General features: G+C 37.3%; 1 protein-coding gene across 3 annotated transcripts in view; it reads right to left on the reverse strand.

Annotated features, from left to right (window-relative positions):
• Positions 1-361: 361 nt before the first annotated feature.
• The window catches only part of VRK1 (VRK serine/threonine kinase 1), a 77,643-nt gene continuing 62,390 nt past the window's right edge, over positions 362-15,614 (reverse strand). For 2 of the 3 annotated variants that reach the window (XM_055304434.1, XM_055304435.1), the window contains exons 12-13: positions 5,654-5,744; positions 362-775 (exon numbers count right to left, since the gene is read on the reverse strand). In XM_055304434.1, the coding sequence (XP_055160409.1) occupies positions 744-775; positions 5,654-5,744 (123 nt within the window). In that variant the 3' untranslated portion in view covers positions 362-743. The remainder of the gene's footprint in view (positions 776-5,653; positions 5,745-15,614) is intronic. The other variant, XM_055304436.1, reaches the window with a different exon arrangement.

Here is a 15,614-nt window from a genome sequence, read left to right on the forward strand (position 1 = left end):
ACAAAACACAACATGTAAGAAAAATAATCTCCTGTGAATGAGCAATACGCTTGCTTTGTTTGTTTCCCAGGATCTCCTTAAAAGCAGCCAGTCTACATGACTCTGTGATCATGCTACCACTCGATACTCTATCACCTGTTTTCTTTTCATACAGCTTGCATGCTTACGTAGTCCTGCAATCTAACTTTGAAATACATGCATTTGGTCTCTCGCAGACACATTAAGTACCCCACTTTTGCTTTCATAGCCTTTTCCCTTTGTTCCTCTTGCTTCATACAGCAGTTGCTCAATGAATACTTGCAGAATGTAACAGAACCAGTATGATCCAAATCTTAGAGCCACAACAAATGGTGTATTTGTATCATGCAAAGAGACCTTTATTTTAAGGTTTGTATCTGCTTAAAGGTGAGGACTTTGCCAAGCATTCTAAACACTTAGGGCAAATGTACAATGATTACAAAGTGCACATCATGGGGTTTTTCTTATAAGCTACTTCAGAACCTCAAACACATACCGCTCGGGAGAGCTTAAAGAGTATGACCTAAAGATTTTCAATTTTATAAACTAGTCTTTAATAAATTGTACAAAGTATTTACTTCATTAAAAAGTTTATATTTTTCAAAGACATAGGTATTTCATGGTTAGTCCCACCCTAATAGACTCACATGAAAATACAACATTTAAAATAGAGAAAGAGGAAAAAATTAAATGACAGGAAGAAAAGTCGGTTGACAGCATTTGATTTACTTCTGGACTCTCTTTCTGGTTTTTGAACCTTGAAGAGAAAAAAAAAACAAATTCAAATCATTAACTTATAAAAACTAAAAAACGGAAATATAAGCATTTCCAAATATACTTATTTGTATTAAAAAATCTAAATGACTACAATGATTTGTGGAAATGAAATTCAAACACAAAGGTAATGATTAATAGCCTGAAAATCTTAGGAAACTGTGTCAACTCTTTAATATGTCAGAAAAATATGCTAACCTGTACCTTCCAGTCTTAACAGAACTCACAACAGAACTCTGCCACTGGCAAAACACATCCAATTTATAAGGGAACTAAAATATTTTTCCCGAAAAATTTTATTATGCAATCTAAAACAGTAACTCTTAATGTAAGCTATAGCAACAAGACAGGCAGTCATTTCTTGAAGGGAAGCGACAAAGTAATGCATATTTTGAAAAGCAAAGAATAAAATGTGTTGCTTTTTAAAGCCTGTTACCTATACTCTTTAGGCAGGAGGACACTGGGCCATTCCAAAACACAAAGTCTTTTCCACTAGGAATTAAATAGATCCCAACTGAGTAGCCTTCTAAAGAAGCATCACATCTGATAACTGGTCTAAGTGCCTTATGACAGTTCCTATCCAACAACTCCTGAGTTGGAATAAATCAGTGATTCTACAGTAGGGGCAGAATTCTTTATGGGAATTCCACATGGGCATTCCACCTCACTGGGGAGACTCTATTCCCAACTAGCACCCCTACTCTACCTCCAAGGCGAACACAGCAGTTGGAAGGGTATGTTGAAGCCTGATCACGGCTCCCTAGCACGGGCAAACGAAGTATGCCCTCCCACTGCCTCATGCCTCCCTCTGCCAGGAAAAGAGCAACGGTACCAGGGTGAGGGGCAGTGTGGTCGCCCATAATTTATCAATGAATGTACTAAACAACAGATCAATAATATTTCTTTTCTGAAACATACAAAACAGTCTTTGAATCCAGGACAATATTTGCCACATGTCTAATAAAAAATTCTAAAGATGTTCTGTTTACAGGCTTATTTATTTATGTGGAAGATCAGTTTGAAAATTAGTGTTTTTTATTTTTCCACGTTCCAGTTTTTACTTAATTGCCATATACTTCAATTAAAGCAAATTTCAAACTTTCATGGATATCTTTTTTTTTTCCTGCCACTGATAATCCATGACCCATATTATGGCTGGTTTAAACTTTTGAGCTTTCTCAATTTTTGGGATATAAAAAAAAAAAAAAAATCCCATGGTAGGTTTTTAGGTTTTTATTTCAAGAATTTTGAAATTATTTTTGCACAGAAAACTAAGAATGTTTTGATGGGCTGAGATGGGCATAACAGAGTATCACAAAATCCAGGTCAGTAATCAGTACTATAGTACATCTTCCCTTTCAATAAATTTGAAATCTATAGTCACATTACAAAGGACACTTAACAACAGTTATCACTATGTTCAAATAGTATTCTCATTAACATTCTAATTTGTCATTTTATTCTTAAATACCACTGCTGCTTATCTCCTTCAAACTAGATTTAAAATTTTTCACTACAACTAAAACACTATCACCATCTTGAATATATTACATAATAATTATGTAATAAATTCATGTTGCAGGATTCTGCAACATGGAGTCTTTGCAGCAGGTATCCATTCAGTATCTTCCCTAATAATCAACTCTAATTGTGGCACAAAAAATACTTTTGCGATTCTCGTCTCTTTAAAAAATATACCCATTTTCATAATATATTACTACTGGTAAAAGGTGCAATTGTAAGACTAATACGTAAAACTTAACATCCAAAAAACGAAATATATAAGTTTGGGTACTCTTCTCTGATTTTATTAATGCAGAAATTTAAAGTAAGTGGGAGTTTCTTTGTTCATTTAAAAATATCCTTTTGACGAGATCATAGGTATTTGAGAGGTAAACGTAAATCCTGCCTCCCTCAGATTTCTCTAGAATGGACCAGTATTCAAGGTTACTTCAAAAACAACACTCACAAGAGAAGGTTGTGGAGTTCTGTCCATTTCATGTACGGGAGGGACAAAGAACACCAGCCATAAATATCATGGCTACATTAACTAATTTTTGGTATAATTCTGAAGTATTGGCACGGTTTTGAAATGCCAGAATATGCATGGTTTTTTAAGGCTTATCATTTTGTGGGGGGGAAAATTACTTAAAGCAAATAACCAAATTTTCTCAATTGGTAAAAATTATGCCTTGCATAAAAATAAAAGGATTAGAGGCCTCTGTTCTTCTTGAAAACCACCCCGTCACCCCCTCTCTTTCTTTGAGAAAACCTACACAATACACATTTTGAAAGCTTTCAGAATGTGTTCTTACACAATAGACCCCCAACTAGTCAAAATGAGTTTAGGTGTATCAAGAAAATTATACACGTTTTTAAAATGGTCTAAATAGATATTAAAGGAAAGTTGCTCCCATTTTGCCAGGCACAGCATTCTGAAAGATCACACAGTGAGAAAAATCTCTTACCATATTGTAAACCATAAATTGTGTTTGAAAATAAAATTGTTAATGAAGAAACTGACATTTCTAAAGCTGCTGTTAGAGGTAACCATTCTTGAAACACGTTTATGACACAAAATCTTAAAGCTCTAAAACACAGAAGTCACTGAATTGTATTATATATTTCTTGAAAACAAAATTCAAACGTAATAGTGTGCCTCCTCCAAGTTACTTTAAAATGATGAATACAAATATATATTTTCATGAACATTAAGCCTTTTTTTTTTTGCCAGAAGCAGTAACATTTTACCATCTCAGGTAATATTTCTTTCATTTATGAATATTTAGACGGCAAAATACTCTAACTAGCCCTTTACTTTAGAAGAAAGGATAAATTACAATAAGAGGTGAAACAATGTTTAAGTAAAACAATTCAGAGTTTATATGAATAAGGGAGAATTTAATTATTCTATCTTCTTTTTTTCTAAATCAAAACCAAAAATCTAGATTGTTCTCTTTAAATTTGCAAGGGGGCCCACACTCTTGTTATTAATAACTAAAAAAAAAAAAAAAAAAAAATACAAATATATTTTCTTCCAGTAAAAGCCATCAGTGTAAGGACCTTAAATTAAAATTCTAGGTATAAAAAACATTTTTCATAATTATAGTCGAATTTAAAATCATTTATGTATCAAAACAAATGACGCTGATGCTCATTAAGCAAAGTGCAGGTAACAAATGACCTTCAGGCAGCCAAGAGAGGCAGGAGTCTTCTCCACACACAGCTGTGAATTCACTCTGGGCTAGATGGATATCAGCCCCTTCCTAACACAATGTGGGCCCTTTCCTAAACTAAAACTGCCCGTTTTAAAACATGAGGGATTTCTTAAAGTAAGAATATTGCTCTATCTTTACAAATGCTCCTTAATTTCACTCCCACTCACTGTCATAGCTGCTGCTGCTAGCCTCTGGCTGAGACAGGCTTCCATGCACTGCTCCTCGGGACTCCTCACTTCCTAATAACAAAATGAACAAGACGGGAGGCAGGAAGAAAGTGGGGATGGGAACAGGCTGCAGGAGAGAGAGAGGAATTTCTTCAAAACCTTTAGCCTCCAGGGTGAAATTCTGTCCTCCCTCTTTAGATACTCCAGCATTCTCTGGGGTGAATTCATGTAAACCTAAGGATGTTCTATCCACACTATATGATAAAGACAATGTTAACTGAGTTGGAGGGCAGACAATTCTCTTGGAAAGTCGAATGTTTGTCTTCACAGACGTGCACAAATGACACTATCAAAGGAAAGGTAAAATATATCCCTGGCCTGACTCAACAGGGCACTTGTACATTAATGAAACTTTTCCCCAGAATGAGCCTTTTCTATTAGAAGGCAAGAAATGTTTTGGAACCAAAAAATAATAAACAAAGGGCAGAGAGGTAGGAGAAACTTGGTACTGCAGCCAGTACTGAATCTCTTCATTGCATCAAATAAATCCTCTCTTGTGAAACCTGAAACCATCTTCCCCTTGCCTGAGCTGCCCACAGGTGTGCCTACACATCCCGCACTGCCCAGCTATGAAGGGGACCACATGGAAGCCCAACCCTGCCATGCCCTTTGCAAGTGGGGCCCTGTTAATGTCGGTGATGGCTCTGCTCCGTACTGGAAGAGCCTTCAGCACTAGTTTATGAGGCACCTCAGAAATGACTTTCTACTTTGCCTTTTGCTTCAAGAGCTTTGAAAAGTGATGACTTGGGGGCTCCTGGGTGGCTCAGTCAATTAAGTATCTGCCTGCGGCTCAGTCATGATCTCAGGGTCCTGAGATCAAGCCCTGTGTTAGCTCAGCGGGGAGCCGGCTTCTCCCTCTTCCTCCCCCCCACTCATGCTTGCTCTGTCTCTAGCGCTCGCTCGCTCTCAAATAAATAAAATATTAAAAAGAAAAAAAGAAAAGTGATGACTTGAGGCTTTAATTCCTTGTGTCCCAACTTGTTGAGAGAAAAGGAGGGTTGGCACACTTTGTGGGGGCACTCAGGCGGGTCAGGCCAGTGGAACTCAGCAGCTGCAGTAAGCCCAGGTACTACTCGCCTGATCTGGATCTTCCTCGTGTCCCATTATGTACATCAACATGTGGAAATGGAAAGACAATAGCCTGAGAGGTGTAGGCTTTCTGGCTCTGCCATTTAAATGTCTCGTATCTTGGGCTCCCTAGATGCAAAATGAGAGTAGCTCCCCACCCCAATTTCATGATTACTGTGAATAGTAAATAATGCAATGTATGTACAAAGGACACTGTGATAATACTATACAAATATACGATCTTCTTGCATGATGTTTTATTATAAAATCATAGGTTACCTTCTTGGAAGGAAATGAAATCTGTATTTATATACAGAAAAGGCTAACAGGTAAGACTGTTCAACTTACGGGTCTGTGTGGCCTCTTTTGTCTGTGTATCGGAGCATTCCATGTCTTCAACACTGGACTGTGTGCTCTCCTCAATTCCTTTCTTGCGCTTCTTACATACAAAGATTTTTTAAAAGAAAGAGAAAGAGAGATGAAGTCTGAGGGTCAAGCAAGTAAATACAACTTACCGTATACTGGTATACATGCCAGTCTATCTAGGTGGGGGTGTTATCAAAACATACAGTAAGAATATATACAATTTCAGGGTGGGTGTTACCTAAGGGGAAAGGGTTGGGGATGGAAGAAAATGGAATTAAGAGAATCTTCAACTATATAGTAGTCTCATTGTCGGCTTGTCTGTTATAACCACTTCTAACTTTTTATGCTTCTTATAGTTCATCACTGAAACCCTACCCATCAGGATTGATTATACAGAAACTCTGTTTTGAACATCAAAGCATTTAACAAATTTGGAATTGGCCCTGAGGCTAATGACACTTAATTCTCCCAATTTTTACTGTGTGTTTGGGGGGCGGGAAAATATACTTTGTCGATATAGTATATAACTGCTTATACCCTGTCAAATGGTGGCAAAATTCTACTCACGAATCAATAATGACCAACTTCCAGTGAGTATTTTCCTTTGTATACTTTTTATTAAAATTTTAAGGGGGACACCTTCCTATAAAGGAAGTCTTAAAAGTAAGCACATAGCCCTCCTAAAATCTTGAAAATAGGTTGGATTTTCCACCTCCCCTCAAGCTTTCCCAACTTTTTTTTTTTTTAAAGATTTCATTTATTTATTCTTGAGAGACACAGAGAGAGAGAGAGAGAGGCAGAGACACAGGCAGAAGAAGAAACAGGCTCCATGCAGGGAGCCCGATGTGGGACTCGATCCCTGGTCTCCAGGATCACGCCCTGGGCTTAAGGCGGAGCTAAACTGCTGAGCCACCAGGCTGCCCCTTTTCCAACTTTCTATTTATTTTTCTAGTTGAGGGCTACTTAGGAGTAAATGCTTATATTATGTCACGAGCTAGTCTTCCCAGGTGTCTGTTCAATTTCTTTTCATTATTTTCTATCACTATGACATTTTCTAACTAGTTCAGTACGCTATGAGGGTTTTAATTTACTCAACATGTCTACATGTAGGAATAACTATGGAGGGACTTAGGAAATAACTTTAGAACTTTCTATTTTTCATATAATTTTATCCTATGTAGTCTCAAATTTAAATGCAATAAAATCCAAATGATAAGTCAAAGAGCTTCCCTGGGTTGCCCAGATTTCATTTAGGAAATCCTCTCATCTGTCCCAAATTTTAGATTCGCAATGCATCGGAACATCCTTGCTTACATTTTCCAACAATTAATATTAAGTTAAACTTCATCTGCGAATTCACTTGCTTCGGGCCATGTTGCACACTGCCTGCTGACAGCACACTGCTCTCTTGCCTGACAGCAACAGGCTCTGTTCCACAGAGACCTACATGGGAAAGCTCCCCTCTACTCAAACCACATTCCCTGAACCACCCCCCAAAATGGTCAGAACTGTTATTATCTACATATTACAAATAACCCCACTGTTTCAAAAATATTCTTAAGGCAGCCGTGAAAAGATTAAAACTGAGGTTCCTGCCATTTTCCTAAAGAAAATTCTTCACACAGACAAAAATAACTTGACTAAAGTTTAAGAAACTTTCAAAGGCATTCATTTAGCAGATCTGTATATGGAGGTATTGCCTCTCGGAAATAGCTGTTAAGAGAGGCTGTAACTTCATATAACTGATGAGAGAAGGGGAGAGTGCCTTACATCTTTCTTTTCCAAAGTGTTGCTTCATGATTACCATCTAAACCCTGCTGGGCTGAACAGATTGGCTCGATAATTACATACAATAACTGCAGTGGGCAGGTAACCCTCAGCTGGCACAGGGCAGCTCCCCTGTGAGAACTTCCATATGCAAACTGCACTGATGGAGTGCACTAGGTACATCTTTCCTGTCGGTGCACAGGCCTGATTAACGCCAGCCAAGACTCCAAGGTTAGCATGTCAGCAGATTTGTGATGCATTAGGCAGGAATAAACACAGACACTTTTGTTCGTTCGGACCAAAATTAAGGAGGAATATTTCACTACTATATTGCTTCCCATACAGAAAAGAATGCATTTTTTCTGATTTTAAGGAGGCAGACTTTTAGATGCTCATTATAAAGGGAGCTATCCAATACATTCTACCCAAGAACCTAGTGCATTCATCTTGTTCCCAAGCTTATTTAATAAAAAAGAGCTTTCTTAATCTCCATGCAGGTAAATTACACAGGAATGAAAAAAACAGCCAGTATTCAACCACCACCACCAAAAACAACAACAACAAAAAAAACCACCTGTGTTTTAAGCATCATGCAATAGGTAAAGCACTGAATTTCATTAGTCCACACTTCAGCTACGTTTCTCCTGCCCAACTTTTCTGAGAATATATTTAGTTTTGACAGAAAGGGCCAATGGTCTACAGGAAAAGACCAATTAAAAACAAAAAAACCTTCAAGTTTAATAGTATCTAAGTGTGTTATTGATTTTATAAGGCAATGAGCAAAATTCCAAACAATTCACTGGCAGCTTCTTTCTCCTGATTATCTCCAAATACTTCATTCTGTTATTTGTCAACATCCTGGGCTTCATATAGTGCATATTTGGGTTCTCCCAGAACAGAATACAGCTTCATAAAGGGACTGTGCTAATGTCTGATTTTGTCACATTCCACACCAGGTCCCACAAAGTGCCTTTGCATTTATAAATGAAATCAAAATATTGTACAGCACACAAGAATGACTTACAAACTTAGAAGAGAGTTTTCTTTTAATTCAGCACAGCTAAAATATCTGCAGAAAATTAGGTTTTTTTTTTCAAAGGGCATTAGTGTATGTATTACGCATTGTATTTTTGAAGTGTTCAGATATGCTAGGCTAAAATTTAGTTAATTAGCAGCTTCTCACTTCCAGCTTAGAAACAGGAAGACAAATCAGCTAGATGCATTTGGACTGATAATTTACTAATAGTCTAAACACTGACTAGAGACCACTTAGAGACTTAAAGCTGTTTTAACGGGACAAAGAATAAAAATCTTGCGAGGCAAAAACCAAAGACCCGTTCATTCTTTGCTTCCCAGGTCCCACATCAAAAGATCACCTCCAGATGCTTTCAAAAGTCTCTAAAAAAAGCCAATCAGATCCACTGCTCTGTCAAAGGAGAGGAGTATTCCAGGACTGTTGCTGTTTTTTTCCTCCTTATTACAAAAATCACCATTCTAAGTTTCCTTATTACAGAAACTTAAAATATACAACCTAAAACTTCCAAAGGTCTGGTACTTTACATGTGGCGATGAACAAAGAACTCCAAATACAAACATGTGACTCCATCCATCAGTTCATCTCATTTTATTTACTTAAGGCCACCTAAAGTCACTGGGAAAAGGTGCATACTTTATAAACTAACAGTATTATTTATTTATAGTCCTATATTCATTAGTAGCAACCAGTAGCTAAAAAAGAAACATTGAACATACCTTCTATGAAGGCAAAGCAGACACCTTGTTATGTAATATTTACAAAACCAGTGGAATTAGTTAACATTCACAATATAGACAGAAAACGCTGAGGCTGAAGACAGAAGGCTAAGAGAACAGGCTCAGTGTTTCTCAGCTGGGGATGGGAAAGATCAGAACTCAGAACTCTTCATTCTCACTCTAATTTCTATCTTGGAGCTATGTCGTCTGGTACAGGCCCTGCAGTGGACACAGCAATTCCCAGCTGCTGTGCTTTCATATCAGCGCAACCCTTCCAGAAGAGTTCGAGTCCACAGAACTCGACAGATCCTATTACACACCCTATTTCTCCCTTCTACTTGTGTTCCCAGAAGGCAGGGACTACTGTTCCCCATTTGGGGAGCACTCGTTGAGTCGAGCACAGTATTTTACGTAGAAACATCTGTGAGTCTGCACCTGTCGAGGAACTCTTCATCCAGTGTTGTAATAAGAGCTGACTTCCTATTTTACTCCAAACCCTTTACAAACTGTGTAATTTTAAGTGAACATTAAGTAATTACAGGTATATTTTGAGAAAAAGTAGGAAGAGGCCAGACATAATTAGAAAAAGAAGAAATGAAAGATGGGAAGTGGGTCAGGAAGTGAAGGACTTAAAAAGAGGGGCAGATTAATTTGAAGAAAAATCTAAAAATATTCTGCTAGAATGCATTAAAGTGATTTATTATTTTAAATGAGTTCCAGTGATAAAGGCTGTAATAAGAATCATAAATATTACAATTTCTTCTGCAATAACGTGGGCTTCCATGTTACCAGGGGGAGAGAACCCACCACATATTTACTAAGCACCTACTGTGTGCCTTGGTACTGTTACAGGCTGCATTCTCAAGTTGAAAAATACATGCTAAAAAATAGATTAAAGCAAGAGTAAGCTTATCTTTTATAAAAACATCAAACACACACAGGTTAAATTTATAACACTTTAAGTCCTAGAAGAAATCACTTCAGAGTTCTGTAAATAGTCTTACATAGTAAGTGTCCAGTGTAACCCCACATGCATGAATGCCATTCAGTGAAGTATCAATGCACCTGTAAATGAAGCCCATGCATGACTTATTTTATTTGTTGTTCCTCTTGTTATTTGCTTAAACGTGCTTGTCAACACGTTTCATTGTCTACTATGGAGGTAGGAAGAGCATGTATACTCATGTCAAGTTTGCTAGTTATTTCCAGGTCTGGGGGAAAGGGTTTAACAACAGAAAATGTTTCATCATATGACTAACAAAGTTTGGAATATGGTGTTCTTCACCAGTTCAAGTTCTTCACCCTTAAAATACCATGAAGAATGAAGAATTTACTGTCATTGTCCGAAAATGAATTAATGCTACCTATTGTACAAAAACTGAAATCTCAGGTGACTGTAATGTGGGAGACAATCTGTGAAGAGCTGAGAGGGTGATAGCACAACATGCAGTTTACTCTTGTAGAGGAAGAGCATAGATTTTGGGTTACCCTGGAATGTTCATACTCACAAACAAGCAATAATGTTTAAAAATAAGGGACATTTGTGAGGGGTAACATTTCAGCCTCCCTCCATCTGAACTCTGAAGAAAAGAACACACCATAACAGTTAAGAAGTAATTCAGCAGCAACAGTGACAGAGTGTCACACCATAACCTTTGAGAAGTGATGGCCAAGAAGAGTCAGACACTTTTAGACAGCACACACCACCAAACCATACTGAGGAAAAGAACATGAGTGAACACCTTTCAGAAACTTTTCACCACTGACCTTCAAGTTACAAAATATAAATAGGAAGCTTGGAAAGAAAGAGTAGAACAGCCCCTGGAAGAGACCTTCCCTAGTTCCACAGTCCCCGATAGAAAGCAGGACATGTAATTCTGTTTCTTCTCTGGCTTAGAAAAAATCTGGAGAAAGGGGGCAGAATAACTACAATCATTCAAGACTAATTATTTTCAATAATAAACAATGATTTACCAAAATAGATGACAAAAGAGGAAATGAATAAAACAGCTCAAGCTATGGAGAAGAATCCCCAATGAGGTTTCTCTTAATATGGGTTTAGATTTTACCAAACTTTTGCCTCTTCTGGCCAGGAAGGGAAAATGGGGCAGGTACTGAGGAAACACAGGTAATCCAGCCTGCAGTACCAGCTAAGCCATGGCCCTCCAAACCCTCCCAGACTGTGAGCTGCAGGCAAAGAATGTCCCTTAATAATGCCAAACCCCCAAATCCAAACTATGAGGAAAAGCGAAACAGTTTCATCAAATGGAAAAGCCAAGGATTCACAAATATGATAATCTGTTATGCCCAGATAAAGCTATCCTATTCAATATCAATACGATCCAGAGAAGAAGTATGCCAACAAAATGAGAATCCTCAGAAACAAAAAAAGAAGATGAAATAAATGATTGCAAAAGACAGCCAAAATTCCACTCTGAAAGAAAACAAAGTCCTCCCAAAAGAAGAAAACTTTATAATGTGCACTGGAGGCTTAAAAGAAAAAAGATTTAAAAAACTGAGTAAATGAGAATTGATCATTTAAAAGAGAAAACAAGGAAACTGTGCAGCCAATAAATAGAACAGTAATCACCATAGAACTTATAAATATATTAGAAACATCAAAAAACAGCAGAGAGAGCTGACAACCAAATGACATGAAGGTAAGTTCTATGGTAATTACAGATGATACAAAAGAAATAGATGAAGAATTAAGCACTTAGAAGAAAACAGAAAGGAAGACGCACATGTATCATCTCTACACAGCCAGAGGCGACTGCAAACATGACTGAGAGAAATGAAAGATCACCTAAATAAATACAGGGTTATACTATATTCATGGACAGAAAGGTGGATTGTTAATATGTCAATTCTACCCCAAAATGAGAGTCAGTGCAATCTCAATCAAAATCCCAGAAGTATTTTTGTGGAAATTAATAAACTGATCCTGATATTTATACATAAAGCAGAAGGGCCAAGAATAGCTAAGACAAAAAGAACAAAGTTGAAGGAGTAACACCATCAGATACCATTATGAAGCCAGGAGTTCAAACAGTGTGGCTTGGTAAAAAGGTAAGTGGGCCAACGGCACAGAACAGAGTTTCTAGAAGCAGATCCAAACATATTGTTACCTGAAAACCTGCTACATGCTGTGGGGACATTATAGTCTTTTCAATAAATGGTTCAAATCAACTGGTTATCCACAGGAGGTAAATAAACACAGACTCACACCATGCACAAAATCAGTTGCTGTTATATCGTAGACCTAAATACAAAAGACAAAATTTCTTGATAATAAAAGAATATTTTCATGAACTCGGTAGTCAAAATTTTCCCAAAAACAGAATACAAAAGGGCACTAACCATAAACAGAAAGACTGATAAATTAGGCTTCATTAAAATGCAGAACTTTCTGTTCATCAAGAAGTACTACTACATTAACAGAATGAAAAAATAAACTATCAATTATAAAAAGAAAAGTGTATAATACATAGACTGCATATATACGAGGTAGTCAAATCTACCAAATCAAAAGAAAGCAGACAACCTCCTCCTTTTTCATGGACAAAAGATCTGAAATGCACCTCACAGGAAAAGGACAATAAGACTGATAGGCATAGGAAAAGGTGTTCAAAATCAATATTCTCAAGGAGATTAAATTAAAACCACAAAGGAACACCAGTACAAATCTACCAAAATGGATAAAATTAAATATAATGCAAAAGCTACTGTCAAGCAATTAGACGTCTCATAAACTGCTGGTGGGATTATCAACTGGGACAACTGCTGGGAGAAACTGCATGACAACACCTACTAAAGCTAAACATAAGCCCTCCACCCAAGTACTTCCACTATGTATATACCCCAGTTAAAATAAATATATGCAGTTCCCAAAAGAAATTACAAGAATGTTCTTAACCAGCATTACTGCAAATGCCAAAAACTGGAAACAGTACAAATGTCCATCAAATATCCATCAATAAAAGGGATTAAGGAATTATGATGTTCTCATATAACGGAGTGCCATACTATACAGTAACAAGAAACAGAAAACTTCTGTTGCATGCAACAGCATGGAAATCTAGACATACAATGAATAAAAGACACAAAAAAGTATAAGAAGTATACATTGTAAGGTGCTATTAATTTTCTTTAAATGGCAACTAATCTATGGTGTCGAAGTCAAAACACTGGTTACTGTTAATGAAGGGATAATGGCTGGGAGGGGGCCTGATAAAGGTTTCCTGGGTTCAAGTGATAATCCATACCTTGATATGGGGGATGTTTAAATGTGTATGTTCACTTTGTAAACTTTGGCTTCCACATTCACTTGTGTATTTTTCTGTACATATGTCATAATCTCACTTAAAAATATAGGGGAAAAAAGCTACCTGGCAAAATCCAGCCAAATAATATGAGATTTAAAATACAGAGCTCAAGCAAAGATCTAAAGAAGAGAATCATTAGTAAACACTGAATCCACTTACTTAGAAAACTATGACTAAATCCTCATCAGAAAACAGAAAGAAGGGATCCCTGGGTGGCGCAGCGGTTTAGCGCCTGCCTTTGGCCCCGGGCGCGATCCCGGAGACCGGGGATCGAATCCCACATCGGGCTCCAGGTGCATGGAGCCTGCTTCTCCCTCTGCCTATGTCTCTGCCTCTCTCTCTCTCTCTCTGTGTGTGACTATCATAAATAAATAAAAATTAAAAAAAAAAAAACAGAAAGAAATGTACTGACTTCAACCATCTAAACTTATATAAAGGAAAAAACAGTTTCTATTATTCTAGCATGCTAACCCAGCTAGACAGACTTTCGCCAAGTTCAGAGGGTGTATCTGGGGCTATCTGACTAGAACTATAAGCTGCCTTGGGGGCAGTCACCTCGAGACAGGAAGCTGTCCACCAGAGCAGCTGCAGACCACTGGTGGGCAATGGAGGGCCTCTACTCTTGTCTCCTTGTACCATGTTTCAGGGTGAGTACCAGCAGGGATTTATTTAATGGTTAATCATTTTTCAGAGAAACTCTAGGAAGGGAACTAGCATAATACAACTTAAAAGAACTTAAAAATGTGGGAGTGGAGAAAAGGGTATGTGCACGTCATTCACAGGAAACAACAGTATATACTGTTGGGAAAAATGCAAATCGCAGGGCCACACTCTAGACCTACTCAATGAATCTCCAGGGATGAGACTTGAGAAATTCTAATGAACAGCCCCTTTTGTTGGCTTGGGCAAGTAACTTAATCAAAACCTTACAAGAAAATAGCTAATGTAGGTATTAATGTCCTTTTAACTTGCTGAGTTCTTTCCAGTAAATTAAGCTGTTCTTAACCCAGATGGGACAGGGAGGAATTCTTTAAGGATGGAACTACGTGCTATTGATCTTTATAGCCCCGGGGACCTAGCCTAGACCAGGTACATAAATTAGACCTTTATACTGTTGAATGTTGGTTTAAGAGTACACACTGAATCCAGTGCTGGAACTGTACTGCCCAATTCTAAGGCAAGTGTTCAGTTCTGATCAACAATGAAAATCTCTGGCTGTGTACTTACTAAGGGTAGATTGATACCTAGTTTTTTTCTACTTCAGCTTTATATTATCCCCAAATCCTGTGCTTTAAATAAAACTCTTAGGCTACTGAGGCTGAAAACATTTTCAAGTGGGAAAATTCGTATTTCACTCTAGTTTCCAAATTTACTGTACCATAATCAAGCATGGCTATTTAAAAATGGATAGAAACCTTGTTTCATTCCACTGCTAACCAATTCTTATAGGTTCTTACCATCATGGACAACTCTCAGGAACATAAAAAGAAGTATGTATATTGAATTAAAACTATTATCCCTTTCCAAAAGAGATTTGAGTGTCGTAAATACAAAGAGTACATACTTAAAAGTTTTAAGAAATTATGACAAAGGGAAAGGAGAATACATACTAATTATAAGGATTAGCATAATTTCTATGATTAAGCATAATTAACTCTGAGCTTCCTAGTAACCAGAGCAAAAAACGACATCTTGATTATACACCCCTTGCTAAAAAAGAGATGGAATACTCATTTATCAAAGGGAAAGTTTTCGCTTGTAGAGAGAGAGTCCCTAACTTTTCAGTTGGTGGAGCTCTGCTATTATCTGCCTTAAATGTGGAGTATTTACAATGTATTTGAAGAAAATGTTCTGGGCTTTAAAAAAAAAAAAAACTTAAAAAAGAAAACTGGTCTGGTCCAACTTGTTCAGGTTACAAAAACAAGACAAAAGGCCACCTAAAATTAACAACTCATCTACAGTTACATGGCTATCAAGCAGCTTCAGGATCTTACCTAATCTGAACTTTTATTAACTTCTTTTTAATACAAAGAATAGGCCTGGGTCAGCTATGAGGGAAGGGGGGGAAAAAAGCAGTAAACTAAGGAAGCAATCTAATA

This window comes from Nyctereutes procyonoides, unplaced genomic scaffold (assembly GCF_905146905.1).
Source record: "Nyctereutes procyonoides isolate TBG_1078 unplaced genomic scaffold, NYPRO_anot_genome, whole genome shotgun sequence".
Classification (NCBI taxonomy): domain Eukaryota; kingdom Metazoa; phylum Chordata; class Mammalia; order Carnivora; family Canidae; genus Nyctereutes; species Nyctereutes procyonoides.